At 43.3% G+C, this 20,343-nt stretch overlaps 1 protein-coding gene and 1 long non-coding RNA gene across 2 annotated transcripts in view; one reads left to right on the top strand and one right to left on the bottom strand.

Annotated features, from left to right (window-relative positions):
• The window catches only part of CACNA1B (calcium voltage-gated channel subunit alpha1 B), a 386,102-nt gene that overhangs the window by 52,838 nt on the left and 312,921 nt on the right, over window positions 1–20,343 (bottom strand). The window contains exons 33-35 of the mRNA XM_077284262.1: window positions 7,276–7,392; window positions 5,652–5,717; window positions 1,773–1,864 (exon numbers count right to left, since the gene is read on the bottom strand). Of these exons, the coding sequence (XP_077140377.1) occupies window positions 1,773–1,864; window positions 5,652–5,717; window positions 7,276–7,392 (275 nt within the window). The remainder of the gene's footprint in view (window positions 1–1,772; window positions 1,865–5,651; window positions 5,718–7,275; window positions 7,393–20,343) is intronic.
• The window catches only part of LOC143805242 (uncharacterized), a 116,110-nt gene that overhangs the window by 86,923 nt on the left and 8,844 nt on the right, over window positions 1–20,343 (top strand). The gene's annotated exons all lie outside the window — the stretch shown is intronic.

Below are 20,343 nucleotides of genomic sequence, written 5' to 3'. Positions count from 1 at the left end.
TGGCCCTTCATTAATTCCCATATGTTTGGGAACATTCAGCCTCCATAGTCCCACAGAAGATCTATGCCTGATGATTTCCCAGATGGCATCCTTCATATGGGGCTCAAACAGACACAAATTGAAACTGACCACTCTTCAGAAGCCCAGGTGTAGGGATGTGGACTGTCTTACCTGTTTCTGCCCCAAAGACAACAAGCGTGTCATGTGAGTACTGTTGTGCGGTTTTGCTTGCAAAAGTGATGTGTCCTATGTAATGTATTATGGTAATGTACAGTGTAATGTATTATGGTAATGTACAGCATGTCAAGTGTTAATGCATAATATGAGTATAGTATGGTGTAAGATAGGGTTAGAATGACATACAGTAAGTGCGAGTTATACAGTAAGTGGTTTAGCAACAGCATAAGACATAGGATAATATGTTTTGCATATGAGATAGGAAATACTTAATAACAGAGCGAGCCCAGTGGGTGGGCACTAGTGTTAATAAAAAGGGAGACACTTCCTGATAGAAGGGGTTAGGAGGAGTTAGTAAAGTGCATAGTGAAGGTCAAGTTCAGGGGTGGTAGGTTGCTAGGGACAGCATGGGCCAACAGTTTGATGCAGTGGGAGGCCGTATCGAGTTCCCTGATGGACAATCCTGCAATGTCAGGAGCCAAGGAGCGGTCCTGGTCTTCTGACATCACAAGGTCAGTGGACATGAAATTACGTGGAGGACAGGTGACTGGTCCCTAGTGCACTGCAAGAGTGAACAATGAATCCCTGAGGCTGAGGGAGTCAGTGGGCTTGGGGATAGTCCAGGATGAATGGGTGGCAGAGCTGCAGAGGAGTTGTACTAAGGAGGAAGGAAATGTGAATTGCCCTGCCCAATTCCATTTGTCACCACCTGAAGCCTGGGGGCAGCGAAGGCCTGCGGCCTACAAGTGATTGTGATGCACCCACACCCTACAGCATACTGGGTCTGGGACACCTCTGTAAATGCCAGAGAGAAACAAGACTACCGCTCTGTGTAACATTAGACAGGGATGAGGCAGGTGTGGCACTCCCAGAATTCTTCTTATACTACTTAGCTGGCCAACTTCGCTTTCTACAACACTGATATCATTTGCCAAATTCTGAACACCACCTTGCGCACTGTTTGAGTCTTCAGTGTCTATGGGGGGTCTTGGAGGAACCAGAGCAATACTTACCCTCCTTTTTGCCAATTCACAGACTTACGGTTCAAGTGTGGAGAGCCACCAAAAAGATTTTTCAGTTCAAGGAAGCTCATTCCCCCTTATGATATAACATAACAGTGCTCTTGCCGAATTGCTACATTTCCAAGATGCTCCGTTGTGGATGAACTTGGGGGTCAAGTCTCTAGTACAGGTTTATATCCAGGGTGTTCTTGTTTCCTTTGATCAATGTCAACAGCTCTATCAAGTCCCCAGACATGCTTTCTTTAGGTATCCGCCACTAAGGCATGTCCTAAATACCCACTTCCCAGACATTGGAAATTATCTCATATCCCCTGATAGGAATTCTGAGGAGCCAGTGACCCAAGGGATTAATCTCCTTTTTTACATCCAGTTACTAAGCAGGAGATGCTCCTCTTCGTCAATATTGGTTGAGGCCAAATGGACGACAATAATACCCTCCCTATCAGAGAAGGATCGGAGCGTGGCCTTGATTTCCCCACAATATGTTTCACCAGCAATTAATAACGAGCTAGACCAAATGTCCATCATAACGATCTGACACCTAGCAGGTTATGAAAATAGAAGCACTTTTACCTAAACAGGAGCATTAAAGCTTGAAAAAAGGTGGTGAAGTTATTGTGTCTGTTGATCGCGCTGTCATCAACCAATTGAATGTTCCCAAAGACCTGAAAATGTGAAAATAACAATGATGATGGTATCTACTGGTAATGTGGAATATTAATATCTACAATCCCAGTAAATGTGATTCAATTCAGCAATATTTGGATCTACCCCAATCATCTACCTGTTGAACACTGCATTGGGACACACCTGCCACAGAACCAAGCGATCTTTCTAATATAGGGCCCGATCTTTAGGGTATGTGCACACGATGTGGAAAACGCTGCGAATCCGCAGCTGCGGGTCCGCAGCAGTTTCCCATGAGTTTACATTACAATATAAACCTATGGAAAACGCAATCCGCAGTGCACATGCTGTGGAAAAAAACGCGCGGAAACGCAAGGGTTTACATTCCGCAGCATGCCACTTCTTTCTGCGGATTCCGCAGCGGTTTTACAGCTGCTCCAATAGAAAACCGCAGTTGTAAAACCGCAGTGAAATCCGCAGAAAAACCGCGGTAAATCCGCGATAAATCTGCAGCAAAAATGCAGCGTTTTTGCCCTGCAGATTTATCAACTCCGCTGCGGAAAAATCCGCAGTGGACTATTCTACGTGTGCACAGAGCCTTACTCTTGGACAGAAAATTGCTTTAGGACTTCCTAAAATGATCCCAACAGAACCTTACCACAAGCCTGCCTCCATTGAATATATATATATATATATATATATATATATATATATATATATATATATATATATATATATATATATATATATATATATATATATATATATGGGAAAATAAGTATTTGATACACCTCCAATTTTGCAAGTTTTCCCGCCCACAAAGAATGGAGATGTCTGTAATTTTTTTCATAGGTACACTTCACCTGTGAGTGACAGAATCTACAAATAAAAACAAGAAAATAATATTGTAGAATTTTTACATAATTAAATTGCATTGTATTGCATGAAATAAGTATTTGATCACCTACTAACCAGCAAGAATTCTGGCTCTCACAGACCTGTTAGTTTTTCTTTAACCCCTTAACGTCCAATGACGGACTGTGTCCGTCATTGGACGCTTCGCCTTGTTTAGTGCGGGCTCCGGCAATGAGCCTGCATCTTTTCCGGCACATGACAGCTGATCTGATCAGCTGATGTGCCCAGAACAGCCACGGGTGGAATCGCAATTCACCCGCGGCTGTTAAGTGTTAAATGCCGCTGTCAAACGCTGACAGCGGCATTTAGCATGCATGCACAGGAAGCGCGTTATTACCTCCTCCCATCAGCGCCCGTGTAACATGACCACGGGTCACCGATGGGTTGGCATGACAACCCGGGATCAGCAGGAGACCCCTGTGGTTGTCATTGCAAGATCACTATGAGCGCCGCCTGGTGGTCAGCACTCATAGCAAGTGAGCATTTCTGCTACATAGAGCAGCACCACATCACCACACACAATCCTGCCCCCCACCCCATTACCACACAAACAAGCCCCCACCACATTATCACACACAATCCCGCCCCCCACCACATCACCACACATAATCCCGCCCCCCACCACATCACCACACATAATCCCGCTCCTTCAACACATCACCACACAATCCCGCCCCCCCCAACACATCATCACACATAATCCCGTTCCCCACCCCATTACCACACATAATCCCGCCCCCCCACCACATCACCACACATAATCCAGCCACCCCACCACATTACTACACATAATCCAACCCCCCACCACATTACCACAGATAATCCCACCCCTCACCACATCACCACACATAATCCCGCCCGCCACCACATCACCACACATATTCCCGCCCCTTCAACACATCACCACACATAATCCCGCCCCCCACCCCATTACCACACATAATCCCGCCCCCCACCCCATTACCACACATAATCCCACCCCCCCACATCACCACACATAATCCAGCCACCCCACCACATTACTACACATGATCCTACCCCCCACCACATTACCACAGATAATCCCGCCCCCACCACATTACCACACATAATCCCACCCCCCACCACATTACCACACACAATCCCGCCCCCCCACCACATTACCACACATAATCCCCCCCACCACATTACCACACATAATACCACCCCCCCACCACATCACCACACAGAATCCCGCGCCCCCAACACATCACCACACATAATCCCGCCCCCCCACCACATCACCACACAGAATCCCGCCCCCCACCACATTACCACATATAATCCCACCCCCTCACCCCATTACCACACAGAATCCCGCCCCTTCAACACATCACCACACAATCCCGCCCCCCAACACATAATCACACATAATCCCGCCCCCCACCCCATTACCACACATAATCCCACCCCCCCACCACATCACCACACATAATCCAGCCACCCCACCACATTACTACACATAATCCCACCCCCCACCACATTACCACAGATAATCCCGCCCCTCACCACACACAATAGTTCACCACACATATTCCCGCCCCTTCAACACATCACCACACATAATCCCGCCCCAACACATCACCACACAATCCCGCCCCCCCAACACATCATCACACATAATCTCGCCCCCCACCCCATTACCACACATAATCTCACCCCCACCCCATTACCACACATAATCCCGCCCCCCCACATCACCACACTATTGTTATTAACTTCATTTTAAGTTAATTTACCACCTGCGTAAGCGCTATTGAATGTTGTCATTATTTACTTTAGTTTAATCACCAGCAGCGTTAATTAGATAGCAATGAGCGTGCCGAGCGTTAGCTGGCTGGAAACATCTAGTATACACATATTTGGTATCGCCGTGTTCAGAATCTCACGTTCTATCAATAAAAAAAAAGGAATTAATCCAATCGGTAAGTGGCGTAGTGAGAAAAAAATCAAAATGCCAGAATTACGTCTTTTTTGTCGCTGCAACATTGCAATAAAATGCAATAACATACAATCAAAAGATCATATACCACCAAAACGTCAGAGCAGCACACAAAAAATAAGCCCTCACCCGGCCCCAGATCCCGAAAAATGGAGACGCGACGAATCTCGGAAAATGGCAACTTTTTTTTTTTTTTTTACAAACTTTGGAATTTTTTTTCACCACTTAGATAAAAAACAACCTAGACATGTTTGGTGTCTGTGAACTTGTACTGACATGGAGAATCATAGTGGTAGGTCAGTTTTAGCATTTAGTGAACCTATTAAAAAAGCCAAACAAAAAACAAGTGTGGGATTGCACTTTTTTTGCAATTTCACCGCACTTGGAATTTTTTTCCCGTTTTCTATTACATGACATCGTAAAACCAATGGTGTCATTCAAAAGTACAACTCGTCCCGCAAAAAACAAGCCCTCACATGGCCATTTTGAAGCTGGGAAGAAGGGGAGCAAAAAATGAAAATGCAAAACCAAAACTATCCCTGGCCGTTAAGGGGTTAAGAAGCCCTCCTACTCTGCACTCATTACCTGTATTAATTGCACCTGTTTGAACTCGTTACCTGAAACTGACCTCTAAACAAAGGCTTCAGTATTAAGTTCTGTTTTTCTATTGTATCAAATACTTATTTCATGCAATAAAATGCAAATTAATTATGTAAGCATGTTTGGCCACATGGAAATTGTAGTCAAATTATACATTGTGGTATGCCTATGGAGAGCCTGAATGGTGGAGCAGGACACAAGGATGAGTCTCATGATTTTTGACTCCTTGTCCATAGTGATTCTTTAAAGGGAAGACGACTGTCAGGTCAGACAACAGAAATAACATTATAGAAATGGTAAAAAAAGAGTATGTGGGACAATAAGGTCACTCACTTGTGGAGATTACTTACCTGCATGCCAATAATGGCATAGATGAAAAATAGCATTGCAATGAGGAGGCAAACATATGGCAGGGCCTGCGGACAGATAGAACAATGGGCAAAGTTAACATCAAGCATGATAGATAGATAGATAGATAGATAGATAGATAGATAGATAGATAGATAGATAGATAGATAGATAGATAGATAATTGCACATTTCCACCTTTTCTTCCATTCACAGAATAGGTGATAAATGCATGATGATCGCTATGGACCCTCACTGATAACGAGGATGTCGTCACCTAAAGTCACCTGTATGAATGAGGCATAGGGAGCATGTGCAACCGCTGGTGTATTGATTGTCTTTGGCACTTGCTTACTATGCACTGAGGACTTTGGGAATCCAATTTTAGGAGCGGCTGGACCGCCAATGATAATATATATGTAACCTAATAAATTAGCTGTTACACTGCATTGTGGGAATTGAAAGTTATGGCTGGGGCTACACAATGACTTTGTCCACAACACCAGCCTCTTGACCAAAGATTGCTATGTGTCATTGCTAGATTGCAGGGCAATAGTAAATGGGGCATCATTGCCCTACCGAGGATACCATTACCGCAACAAGCAAGTCGTAAATACTGTACCTGGTTGGATTTTTTTGTGACTTGCTTAATAAGGTCGCATTACTCTTGGGGTTGCAATTCAATCCATTTTACCCGTATTATACTGTGATGTAGAAGCAACACCTAGCAATCGTTGGACGCGTGATTAGTATCGCGGTCAAAAAGTAAATGTAGCCCCAGCCTAAGACTGGAGTTGATTAGAAATTGGGTACTACTAGAAGCTCCAGTACATTTTTTTCATCCTGCTAAACAAAGTTTAGCAGTGATGCCTGTTAGTGGTCAGATATAATGACTGCCTCCGTTTGAATTAAGGTACCTTCACACTGAGCAACTTTCCAACGAGAACGACAGCGATCCGTGACGTTGCAGCGTCCTGGATAGCGATCTCGTTGTGTTTGACATGCAGCAGCGATCTGGATCCCGCTGTGATATCGCTAGTCGGAGCTAGAAGTCCAGAACTTTATTTAGTCGCTGATCACCCGCTGTCACCCGCTGGATCGGCGTGTGTGACGCCGATCCAGCGATGTGTTCACTTGTAACCAGGGTAAACATCGGGTTACTAAGCGCGGCCCTGCACTTAGTAACCCGATGTTTACCCTGGTTACCCGGGCGCTGCAGGGGGACTTCGGCATCGTTGAAGACAGTTTCAACGATGCCGAAGTCGTTCCCCTGATCGTTGGTCACTGGGGAGAGCTGTCTGTGTGACAGCTCCCCAGCGACCACACAACGACTTACCAACGATCACGGCCAGGTCGTATCGCTGGTCGTGATCGTTGGTAAGTCGTTTAGTGTAGCGGTACCTTAAGTTTATTGCTTAATTCCCTAAGAATCTGGTATTAGTATTGTGGTGGTTTAGGCAAGAAATCAATAATTCTAGACGTGTTTTGGTATATAACTAGCCTCAAAGTATCCCAATTCAGAACATACAGATTGTGACCTTGCACAGCACGGCACATAGATGTATACAATTCTGCTTCAATGAAGCTCATAGAAAATTACAAGTTAACCATTTCTGTATGAGCAAACCTTAAAAGACTGCACAAAAGTCCAGAGAAGGATGCGGATGGTGTAACCTTGACGCAACAGTTTAATCAACCGAGCTGCTCGAAAAAGTCGCAGGAAACTCAGATTGATGAAATTTTCCTGCAACAGATAAAAGATTTAGTAACTTTTTTTTTAGTTTTTGGACTAGTTTGTATTAATGTTGTTTTGTCCTTGTCCAACATGCTCCACCCAGCAAAATAAGCCAAGCCGACTTCACTTCATTCCATTATCAAGCACAGAACTTGCAGCTTGCTGAACACTTCAAAAACCAGGAGGGAAAATTTAGATACAATCACATGCAATCTGTCACCCTGCAAGCGCATTAGTCGGTCATTTTAGACATCCACATGTATTTCAGTTTCTAAAGGTAGGTTGTTATTGTGGTTAGTTATGAGAAGGCTGATAATGAAGGACCAGGACGGGGATAAGAATAGAAGAGAGCTGACTAAGGAGCAAAATGGGTGACATCACATTTGGATGATGTCCTACCCAAACTAGTGCCAATTCTTCTATACTAGCTATCAAGAGTGAGTTGTTGCCATGCGCAAGTTCTCACTTTCCACAAGGAAGGTCAATGGATTCCATTTTAGCTAGCCTTGGGTGATTCCTCAAGGGTATGTATACTTGGGGATAAAGATTTAGAAAAGGTAAAGGTTAAGGCTTCCATACACGATTTATAAATTGTCCAACCACTGTTATTTTGGCAGGATCAGATCACCATCTAATGGGTATGGAGGGGCACTTGACTTCCCCCCCCATCAAATTATGTCAGGGGACAAAAGGAATGGGCAGTTGGAATTCAATTATCAAATCTTTTTGTTTGGGGAGATAAGACTGTCAGATGATCCAGGCAGTGGCTCTACCAAAGAGAATACAGGGGCCCTCAGCACATCCCACCATACACATTAGGTGGCTGGTGGCCAAGAGATGGTTCAGCAGGTACCGATCTCAGACAGCTCTTCCATACACAGCAGCACTTGTTCAGCCGAGCGCTTCTGTGTTCTCTATGAGAGAGCTGTTGCAGACCTGTCTATTATCTGAAGAAAACAATACGATCGTCAGTCCAAAATCTGACATACTGGATTGTAATTTCCCCTGACAATTTGCTGGGCAAAGACGTCGATATTGGAGGGTTTGGCAGACTTTACACTAATGTGTATGGGAGCTTTTGTCTAAAGTATATTTCTATAAAGAGATTAGCTTCATTAAACTGGAACTATCAACTTTGGACCGTAAATGCCCTCCAACCAGGATTGGTAAAGTTATCATCTTGTCTGTGACAAGTCAACTAAAATGTGTAAAGTTGTTTTCTTTCCTATGATAATGCAATCAGGGTTGGTAAAATCATATTCTTGTCAATAATCATCTTACGTTTATATCTCTAAGCTGGCCATATGCATTCAATAGCTATGTCTCCTTACTCCTTCCGTCACACACATGAACATTCGTCTTGGCCAAACATTTATGTGTTTCGAACACAGAATTGAGAAAGCCACTGCCAGGCAGTGACAATCGGAGAACAAAAGGGTTGAGCGTTTGCATTCAAACTGCACAACCCTGAAGTCTTCATCTGTTGGGGGAGAAGCGAGAGGCCTCCATACAAATTAGACTGTCCTCCTATCACACCAGTATTGTATAGTCAAGAGTCGCGACTTTAATGTATATGAGGGCCCTGAGTTTTTCTGTGGATACCAATCCTTTTCTATCATTGCAGAGGTGCATTGTAGTCTAAAAAATACTATTCTTTTCACCAAATATTATGAGAGATAAGGAAAGCAGAGATGGGAGAGTCTAAAAATTAAGTTTTGAGGGCAGGACATGTTCACTGATTAGCCACTAGTTGGGGAATCTTGTTTGTCTGTCATTATTTCATGCTTATCTCAATAACATCCCCCACACCCCACTACAGCATAATGCGCCTCTCAGCCCCCAAGCCTAAGCATGCTTCTCATACAATTCCCTTCCCGCGAGGTCACATAAGCTGAGTATTAAAAGCAGAAGCAGAGCACACCCGCAGGCTGCAATCTGACAGAAAAGGAAAAGTGATTGGGATGGAGGATAGAACGGAGGACAATGGCGAGTAAATGAAAGATGAAAACAAACTGAATATGCAGCAGATTGAGGAAGAAGTCTATAGAATTTGTTGCGCTCAGAATAAATAGTGCTGTACTTTCTTTCTATATCTATTAGAAACAATTATAGCAAATTAATGTCATATATTTATAACAAGGCTTAAATGTATCGTGAAATGTATGGTGACATTTTCTACATGGAAACCAGATTTTTTTGGAACTCAAACCGGGAATCTACAAGGCCAAGTGGAGATAAAAAGCCAAAAAAAAGATAATTTTGATTGGCCTCCAAACAGTAGCCTGACACCTGTGGCAAATCACCGAACCTGTGGCGATCAGGATATGTTGGGCACTGCCATTTTGCAACCACTGGAGAACCACCAGCTGGAGACCGCTGTTATGTATCATAAAATGCCTTTGTTTTTCTTTCCTTCCACATCTGGGAAATATTGCCCTAATGTGGAGCTTCACTTTCAATTTCTGGTGGCTAAGCCTACCAATGTTTTCATAACTCTTCCAAAAGATCTTACTTCCATTCTGCAATCACTAGATGGTCCCGTTGCATTTTTGGTGGTCAATGATCTACAGTGTTAAACTGTCCAAAATCGTCCAAATATTGACCTCTACCTTTGGTTCACATTGGCCCTGGCAGAAAACAGTGGATGGTAAAAAGACTATAATCGAAAGGCGGGACTAGATTTTACTTTTAGGGACTATTCAGCTTATAATTGCTCAGGTAGGGGCCTGACTTTTTACAATGTGTATTATTCCAACCAAAATTGATGGTCTGTTCTCTCATGATGGCAGTATTGCAGGCCTTACATGTAGAGCTTTGGTGTCATGTAGCTCCTGCCTACCAACACATACCAAGGGGTTAAGAGGTCAAATGATGGCATTAGGAGGTGAAACAGCAGAAGGTATTAAAGTTGTAAAGTTATAAAAAGATTTGACTTCCAAGAGAGGGTCCAAAAACCAATCTACAACCCATTTTGCAAAAAAATAAATGAAGTAAGGTATGGTTTTCATGAATAGTTGTCAAGTTTGACTATTATATTGCATGCATTTATGATTTCAAGGGGGTTACTATTATAACCAGTTGTAACAGTCCTTTGCATAAAGTCAAGTCAACACTTTTACTGCCACGACTAATAGACTTTCCTTTTTCTTCTTCAACACCATGGCCTAATGAATGCTCGTCACTTGTCCTTGTCTTGCTGGTAAAAAGATGACTTTTGTTGGCTTCAACCAATCAGATGTAAATACAGATCCACAGATCATGCTTCCCTTATGTTCCCTCAATGAACCATTCACTTATAAGTTACATTCGCTGAATTTGCACCATGCAATGGCTGAGGTCACATGCAGAGGAACAGAGGTCACCGTTACTAGGACGCTGCAGTATACAAAAAAAACCCAGACTAAGAGATGGTTCCTTCCTCTTATATAGTCCGTCCCTTATTTATCTTCCCCATGTGAGCCCAATACTAGTTGACTGAAACCTTTCAACAGTGACCGCTCTCCCTCTTCCTCCTTGGGAATTACATTCAGGCTTTTGTAGTTTTTAAAGAGAAGGCAAGTGCTGAGCAACTGAAATGTGAAAATAATGTAAACACCTTTGTGTCTTTATAGCAGCAAAAATATTCAACTTTTTGGGGTATCGGACCCAACCCCAACCCTTCGATTCGGACATTGCCTACTTATTAGAAGAGACCCGTCACAACAAGCTGATCACAAAGTGTCCACCTGCTGTAACTCCCTAAATTAGCTATAATCTATTGGGAAATCTATCAGCGTTTAATTTCCGTGAAGCTCCCCCAGAGGTAAAAATAATTATTACACAGTGCTCATGCTGGAGCAGAATGCTGCTGGTTGCCGAAGTGAGCTCTTGGTAGTAATCTTGGAATGATTGGTGGGAAATAAATATATACTCAGGGTCTCAAAGCATTTATCATAATAATCCCTACCTAAACAAATCTTTATTGATAATTAGAACCCACAGATTGGTTCACACCACAAAAAATGACAAAATCAAAAATAAACACTAGTGCTCACACAGACACTCATTAAAAGTGGGGGGTACTAGGTATCCCTGGTGTGTTGTCTATACTCACACCTGCCTAACTGCGGATGTTGGCACCCTAGGGGAGAGCGTTTTGGCGCCCCCGCACCACAATGGCTGTCCCTAGGGACCCTGTTGCACCCTACCGCCACTAGGAAATCCCCCTACCCACAAACTAGAGGTACCACTAGCAATAAACAAAAAATATTTACTGCAGTAAAGGAATCCTAGGCCCCAACACATTAAAAACAATAGCATATGTAGAACACACAAGGCATATTCATGGCACCTTAGTAAAGGAGTATAAATGACTTCATATACAGATAGCACTCCATTTAAGTAGATTCATTCGATATACATCATGTTGGCTTAGAGAATTAACCAACCATATTGTCTCCTTTCCCCTAGAGACATCCTAAACAGACCTGCTAGATTCTCAATCAAGGTGCAAGGGCAATGTAGGACGCCCTTCATCCTCACTTATTCCACCAACCACCACAGTTTCAAAGTCCCAGAAATCGAGCACAATTCAAGCATCAGATAAGAAACCACGTGGTATTAAATAAATAGTTCAATATGATCACTTATCTCCCTTCATCTGCCATATGCCAAATAGATTTTCATCGCCTCAATGCGTTTTGCCCTATTTGGTCTCCTCAGGAGGCTTGATATCAGATAATATGTGTCCCGATGTGGTGTAGTAGCTGAGTGTCTATGTGTGAGCACTAGTGTTTATTTTTGATTTTGTCATTTTTTGTGGTGTGAACCAATCTGTGGGTTCTAATTATCAATAAAGATTTGTTTAGGTAGGGATTATTATGATAAATGATTGGTGGGAATCTCAGGACCTGAACTCCCATCAATCTGCAATAATTTTTAGGGGGAATATCATATAAAATAATATAAAATGATAGTAGGATAGAGAATTCCCTTTCATATGTTTTCCTGCTTACAACCCCATACTTCCCCTATATAGCAGTACAAGATTTCGTAACAGTGAGAATAGCTGATCGTTGGGGTTTTCAAACTTTCCAAAGATCATTTATGTAACTATTATACAGTGCCTTGAAAAAGTATTCATACCCTGTGAATGTTTCCAGATTTTTTTACGTTACACCTTTGCTGCAATTACTGCTGCAAGTCTTTTGGGGGGATATCTCTATAAGCTTTGCACATCTAGAGGTGACATTCTTGTCCATTCTTCTTTGCACACTCGCTCACGCTCAGTGAGATTGGATGGAGACGTCTGTGAAAAGCAATTTTTATGTCTTGCCACAAATTCTCAATGGGACATCAGTCTGGACTGTGACTGGACATTCATACACATGAATATGCTTTTATCTAAACCATCCATTGTAGCTCTGGCAGTACGTTTAGGGTCGTTGTCCTGCTAGAAGGTGAACCTATGTCCCAGCCTCAAGTCTTTTGCAGCCTCTAACAGGTTTTCCTCCAGGATTGCCCTGTATTTATCTTCAACCATCTTCCCATCCACTCTGATCAGCTTCTTTGTCCCTTCTGAAGAAAAGCCTGATGCTGTCACCACTATGTGTGACGGTGGGAATGATGTTTTCATGGTGATGCAGTGTGTTACTTTTCCACCACACATAGCGTTTTGCATTTAGCCCAAAATGTTCTACTTTGGTATCATCTGACCAGAGCTCCTTCTTCAACATGCTAGCTGTGTCCTCTACATGGCTTTTTGTCAACTGCAAATGGGACTTCTTATTGCTTTCTTTCAAAAATGTCTTCTTATCATGCTTCCATAACGACTAGAGTTGTGGAGTATAGGACCAAGGCTATGTGTACACTGTGCATTTTTTATGCATTTTCTCCTCGTACAAATGGGCCAAAAACGCTATGGAATCCTTATGCAAGCTAGGTTGTTGCCCGCCAGGGCCTGGGGTACTCGGTACTGGGTCCGGTCACACTTAAAGGGGATGTCACAGTGGCTGCGACCCGGTCTGTGGCCCTGGGCACTCAATTAAAGGGGAAAAGTCTTTAAAGAGTATTTTGGAATAAAGTTCATTCATGACGCCACCTGTGGTTCTCAGTCAGAGGGGACCGACGCTGCTTCAAGGGGTCCTCTGGGGTGATGTTGTTGCAGCAAGATTGGTGACACTTCCCACAGGTGAAGCGGGTTTCCCAGGGCTCCAAGGTGTATGGCAAGGATGGTGGGTTGCCGGTAAATAACGAAGGTCACCAGGTTGCAGTCTTTACCTGATTTACTGAAGTAGTAGTCAGCCTCAGTCCAGGGTACCGGCAACAGATGCAGAAGGAGTCTAGGCAGCCCGAAAACAAGTAGAAATCCCCTTGGCAGGTGAGGCTGGGAGCCTTCCACTATGCGCTGGTTTTCTGGTCCCTTGCTACCTGTAGCTTGCTGGCATGATACCCCTTTCTCTCTCCTGTCCTGTGACAGAACCTGCACGGTAGGCAACTTGAGCTGTTCTGTTGGGGTCTCTGACACTGTGACTCCAGGCTCTAACAGCTGCTGTACCTCAGGTTTAGTATGGGTAATTTACATATAGTCCTATGCCCTCTGGTTCTACTGTGGACCTTGCAGTTATCCACAATCTCGGTTCCCGAGTTTCTGCGCTCTGGCTCACAGGTGGCCCAATCGCGGCCTCCCTGAGCTCTTAATCTCTCCTCTGAGCTCCTTTCAGATCTCTAGTCTCACACAGACAGACTAACTCCTCCTCCAGACCAGGATGGAATTCAGGGAAGTTCCCCTCAAACAGGGGTTTGAGCTCCCCCTTCTGGCCTGGAGTTAGAATGTGTTGTGCGTATAGCTTACCTGCCAAAGGGATCCCATTTGTCTCCAGGCATGGCACTACCCTCCCCGAGAGGAAGGCAGCACCAATGTGGTACCCAAACTCCTGGGGTGCCACAAAGTCAATGGCAATCCTGAAGTGTTGTGCACAGGATCAGTAAATATCCTTTGAGTATGTGTTTTTTCTCTGCAGCATGTCAATTCTTTGTGCTTTTCTGCAGTGTTTTTCACCAATTGACTTCAATTGGGTCAGTCAAATGCACAGCAAAAATGCAGGTATAAATATGTTTGCAGATTTGCTGAGTTTTTGTTTGCGTTTTTACCGGCCTCCTATGATGTCTCCCATGCTGTCAAGGTTCTAATCGGCAATAATGCTATTGCTGGTAAGACCACCGGTCAGAGCGCTGTGGGGTCATGCAGTCAGATGTCAGCGTGACCCAGCAGCTGTGACTGTGACCCACAGCAGTGACCTGCGGTAAAAAGCTTACCGCAGGCGTGAGCTGATGAGACTACTGCACCCATCGGGCTACGTCTCCTGTCACTGATAACAGTTCCAGCAGGTGCCGCTGATGGGGGACGTAGTAAGATCAGCCGGAGCTGTGCTCACGGTATTAAAATTAAAAACCCATTATACTCACCTAACACCAAAATGTAAAATAATAAACCAATATATACTTACCTGTCCGCCATAGTCCATGTAATCTCGAGTGCCCCACAGCGATCTCATATATAGAACAGTCACATCAGGAGATGTGACTTCTCTACCCTGCCGCTGACAATATACTGGCAGGAGGTAATTGCTCCCGCAGTGTATCACTGAGCTGCCGTCAGAGTTCACCGGACTTCATCAGCTGATCAGTTCTGGTACTCTCACACACGGCACATCTGTGTGAGAACCTTCTTATGGCAGCTAAGTGATACACTGACAGGAGTTAATTGCTCCCGCAGTGTATCGCCAGCTGTCTTTGAGAGCAGTCACATCAGTGACTGCTCTCAAAGTCATCAGGGTCATGGGACATTATGGATTATCTTCTCTGTGGAGAGGTGAGGAATAATGTGGTTTATTATTCTATTTTTGTTGTACGAGATGTTAGCGTCAGTGGATTAGGCACTTGGTAAGTATGGTTTAATTAAGATTTATTAAAGGAGTCTGTAATTATTTCAAATAAATGACTTTATTCTGGGTGTCTGTGTTTTTATATAATATCACTATGGGGTTACTAATGGATAGGTGACTTATAGACGCCTCTCCATTACTAACCAGTGGGCTTGATGTCAACTGACAATACAAAGTTGACATCAACCCCACAAATATGAACCCCACTTGCCACCGCTACAGGGCAAGTTGGAAGAGCGAGGTGAAATGCCAGATTTGGCGCATCTCATAGATGTGCCTTTTCTGGGGTGGCTGAGAGCTGATGTTTTTAGTCTGGGAGGGGGCCAATATCCATGGCCCCTTCCTAGGCTATTAATATCAGCCTGCAGCTGTCTGCCTAGCCTTTGTTGGTTAGCTTTTATAAGGGGACCCTGTGTCAAATTTTTTTCTGAGGTCTCCTTGTGAACTAGCCTGTAAAGGCTAAGCAAACAGCTGTGAGCTGATATTAATAGCCTGGGAACCTTTATGACTATTGGCTCCTTTCCCGAATATTAACATCAGCAGTCGGCTTTCCCTCTGCTGGTTATGAAAATAACGCGGGAGCCCACACAATTTTTTTTCTTTAAAATTAACAGTTGCTGTTTGGTTACAGCCTATGTACATTCGTTCTCTTAACACTCCTACATAAGCTGGTGACAATGTGTGTGTTTTTGTTTACTTATCAGCTAATAAATGAGGGTGTCAGGCTGACAACTTTACATTACTAAAGGCTGAGTCACACATAACGATATCGTTAACGATATCATTGCAACGTCACGCTTTTGGTGACGTAGCAACGATCCCGCTAACGATCTCGTTATGTGTGACAGCGACCAACGATCAGGCCCCTGCTGGGAGATCGTTGGTCGATGGGAATGATCAGGACCTTTTTTTGGTCGCTGATCACCCACTGTCATCGCTGGATCGGCGTGTGTGACGCCGATCCAGCAATGTGTTCACTTGTAACCAGGGTAAATATCGGGTTACTAAGCGCAGGGCCGCGCTTAGTAACCCGATATTTACCCTGGTTACCATTGTAAAACTTAAAAAAAACAGTACATACTCACATTCTGATGTCTGTCACGTCCCCCGGCGTCCACAGGGTTAAAACTGCTTTCGGCAAGAGCGCTGCTAATATGCATGCGCTGCTGCCGAGAGCTTCCCTGCACTGACTGTGTCAGCGCCGGCCGTAAAGCAGAGCACAGCGGTGAAGTCACCGCTGTTACTGCCGGCGCTGACACATTCAGTGCAGGGAAGCTCTCGGCAGCAGCGCTTGCATATTAGCAGCGCTCTTGCCGAAAGCAGATTTAACCCTGTGGACGCCAGCGGGGGACGTGACAGACATCAGAATGTGAGTATGTAGTGTTTTTGTTTTTTTTACTTTTACAATGGTAACCAGGGTAAATATTGAGTTACTAAGCGCGGCCCTGCACTTAGTAACCCGATGTTTACCCTGGTTACCCGGGTGCTGCAGGGGGACTTCGGCATCGTTGAAGACAGTTTCAACGATGCCGAAGTCGTTCCCCTGATCGTTGGTCGCTGGAGAGAGCTGTCTGTGTGACAGCTCCCCAGCGACCACACAACGACTTACCAACGATCACGGCCAGGTCGTATCGCTGGTCGTGATCGTTGGTAAGTCGTTTAGTGTAACGGTACCTTTAGTCTAGAGCTAGGTGTCAATGACAGCTGCTGACACCAAGCCCTAATCCTATTATCCGGATGTCACTGCATCAGCATGAAAAAGGTGGTGTTGAACCAAGAAATTACATCACAAAACTTTTTTTTTTAATGTCTTTATTTAGCTCAAAAAAGCCTTCATTGCTGTACAAATACGCCTGCAGAAAATGAGCATTTTTGCTGCAGCATTTTTCCTGCCAAGAGATGCAGAAACCTTGCAGAAATTTCTGCAAGCAAATACTCAATGTGCGCACATAGCCTAATAGTTATCCTGGGGATAGATTCTCCCACTTGAGCTGTGGATCAATTCAGCTCCTTCAGAGTGACCATGGGCCTTTTGGATGTTTCTCTAACTAGGGCTCTCCTTGCTTGGGATGTCAGTTTAGATAGACGGCCATGTCTTGGTAGGTCTGCAGTTGTGCCATACTCCTTCCATTTTTGAGTGATGGATTGAACCATGCTTCGTTAGATGTTTTGAACTTGGACTATTTTCTTATAGCCTAACCTTGCTTTATTCTTTTCCACAACTTTATCCCTGACCTCTCTAGTGTGCTCCTTGGTTATCATGATGCAGTTTGACCATTAATGTTCTCAAACAAACCTCTGAGGCCTTCACAGAATAGCTTTAGTTATACTTAAAATAAATTACGCACAGGTGGACTCAATTTACTAATTATGTGACTTCTGGATGCAATTGGTCAATCAGAATTATATGTAGGATATCCGACTACAAGGGGTTGAATGCAAATGAACGTCACAATTTTCATTTTTATATCTTTTACATAATTAGATAATTTCCTTTTAAAGTTCACAAATACTTGCTATTTTGTGAAGGTTTAAGAGGGTAGCATGAAGAAATGTGTAAAAGTTCATAAGGGATATGAATACTTTTTCAAAACACTGTATCTCAATTTTCTATTACTTCATGGACTTTTTGTGTAATTGCATATTGAATTCATGTCAGTAAGGAGAAGAATTCCGATGTAAATTCCTCATCTTCCCTAAGATAAGACCAAGTGTCAAACGTTGCGAAATCCTAGTGATGGAAAGCACATGTAATAATCACCTTATTGGAGAGTTCTTGTGATGACACCACCCTATGTGCTGTCTTGTAATCTTCAGTGCTTTTAGGAATTTTTATTGTCTTTAAGCATTTTTGCTGCTGAAAGATTTGCAGGTGAAGAGAAATCTATAAATTTGTGTTGTGTATTGTTTTTCGGTATTAAAATTAAAAACCCATTATACTCACCTAACACCAAAATGTAAAATAATAAACCAATATATACTTACCTGTCCGCCATAGTCCATGTAATCTCGAGTGCCCCACAGCGATCTCATATATAGAACAGTCACATCAGGAGATGTGACTTCTCTACCCTGCCTTACCCTAAGTAAATATCGAGTTACTAAGCGCGGCCCTGCACTTAGTAACCCGATGTTTACCCTGGTTACCCGGGTGCTGCAGGGGGACTTCGGCATCGTTGAAGACAGTTTCAACGATGCCAAAGTCGTTCCCCTGATCGTTGGTCGCTGGAGAGAGCTGTCTGTGTGACAGCTCCCCAGCGACCACACAACGACTTACCAACGATCACGGCCAGGTCGTATCGCTGGTCGTGATCGTTGGTAAGTCGTTTAGTGTAACGGTACCTTTAGTCTAGAGCTAGGTGTCAATGACAGCTGCTGACACCAAGCCCTAATCCTATTATCCGGATGTCACTGCATCAGCATGAAAAAGGTGGTGTTGAACCAAGAAATTACATCACAAAACTTTTTTTTTTAATGTCTTTATTTAGCTCAAAAAAGCCTTCATTGCTGTACAAATACGCCTGCAGAAAATGAGCATTTTTGCTGCAGCATTTTTCCTGCCAAGAGATGCAGAAACCTTGCAGAAATTTCTGCAAGCAAATACTCAATGTGCGCACATAGCCTAATAGTTATCCTGGGGATAGATTCTCCCACTTGAGCTGTGGATCAATTCAGCTCCTTCAGAGTGACCATGGGCCTTTTGGATGTTTCTCTAACTAGGGCTCTCCTTGCTTGGGATGTCAGTTTAGATAGACGGCCATGTCTTGGTAGGTCTGCAGTTGTGCCATACTCCTTCCATTTTTGAGTGATGGATTGAACCATGCTTCGTTAGATGTTTTGAACTTGGACTATTTTCTTATAGCCTAACCTTGCTTTATTCTTTTCCACAACTTTATCCCTGACCTCTCTAGTGTGCTCCTTGGTTATCATGATGCAGTTTGACCATTAATGTTCTCAAACAAACCTCTGAGGCCTTCACAGAATAGCTTTAGTTATACTTAAAATAAATTACGCACAGGTGGACTCAATTTACTAATTATGTGACTTCTGGATGCAATTGGTCAATCAGAATTATATGTAGGATATCCGACTACAAGGGGTTGAATGCAAATGAACGTCACAATTTTCATTTTTATATCTTTTACATAATTAGATAATTTCCTTTTAAAGTTCACAAATACTTGCTATTTTGTGAAGGTTTAAGAGGGTAGCATGAAGAAATGTGTAAAAGTTCATAAGGGATATGAATACTTTTTCAAAACACTGTATCTCAATTTTCTATTACTTCATGGACTTTTTGTGTAATTGCATATTGAATTCATGTCAGTAAGGAGAAGAATTCCGATGTAAATTCCTCATCTTCCCTAAGATAAGACCAAGTGTCAAACGTTGCGAAATCCTAGTGATGGAAAGCACATGTAATAATCACCTTATTGGAGAGTTCTTGTGATGACACCACCCTATGTGCTGTCTTGTAATCTTCAGTGCTTTTAGGAATTTTTATTGTCTTTAAGCATTTTTGCTGCTGAAAGATTTGCAGGTGAAGAGAAATCTATAAATTTGTGTTGTGTATTGTTTTTCGGAGAACACCATCAATGGCACATGTTTAGGATGGTCTAAGCATTCACCTCCTAGAATTAAAAGTTTTTCATCCAGATGCCCTATCCTATAAATTGAATTGCTCAGCGCTTCAACCACCTTCTCTGTCAAATGTGTAGCTCAATGCCCCATTCAAAATCCAAGCAAAGAAATAATAGAAAAAAGCAAGTTGCAAAAAAATAAATAAGAAAGAAGACTAAAAATTTCTAAAACGGAACCAACCGTGTTCTAGGTATGATGTTGTCATGGGTGATTTTGGTGGTACACAGTACACAGGTGTTGCGGGTAATACAACATACAAAGACAGAGGGTGTTTTTTTGTTTTTTTAAGGGAAGGGTTGAGATTTTCCGCAGTGTATGTTGATTGGGTAGCATGAGTCGGCAGGCCGTGAAACAAACGAAAGAGGAAAATAAATAAAGGACACAAACACAGAGA

Source organism: Ranitomeya variabilis, chromosome 2 (assembly GCF_051348905.1).
Source record: "Ranitomeya variabilis isolate aRanVar5 chromosome 2, aRanVar5.hap1, whole genome shotgun sequence".
Taxonomy (NCBI): domain Eukaryota; kingdom Metazoa; phylum Chordata; class Amphibia; order Anura; family Dendrobatidae; genus Ranitomeya; species Ranitomeya variabilis.
This window is presented reverse-complemented; position numbering and strand designations above follow the sequence as displayed.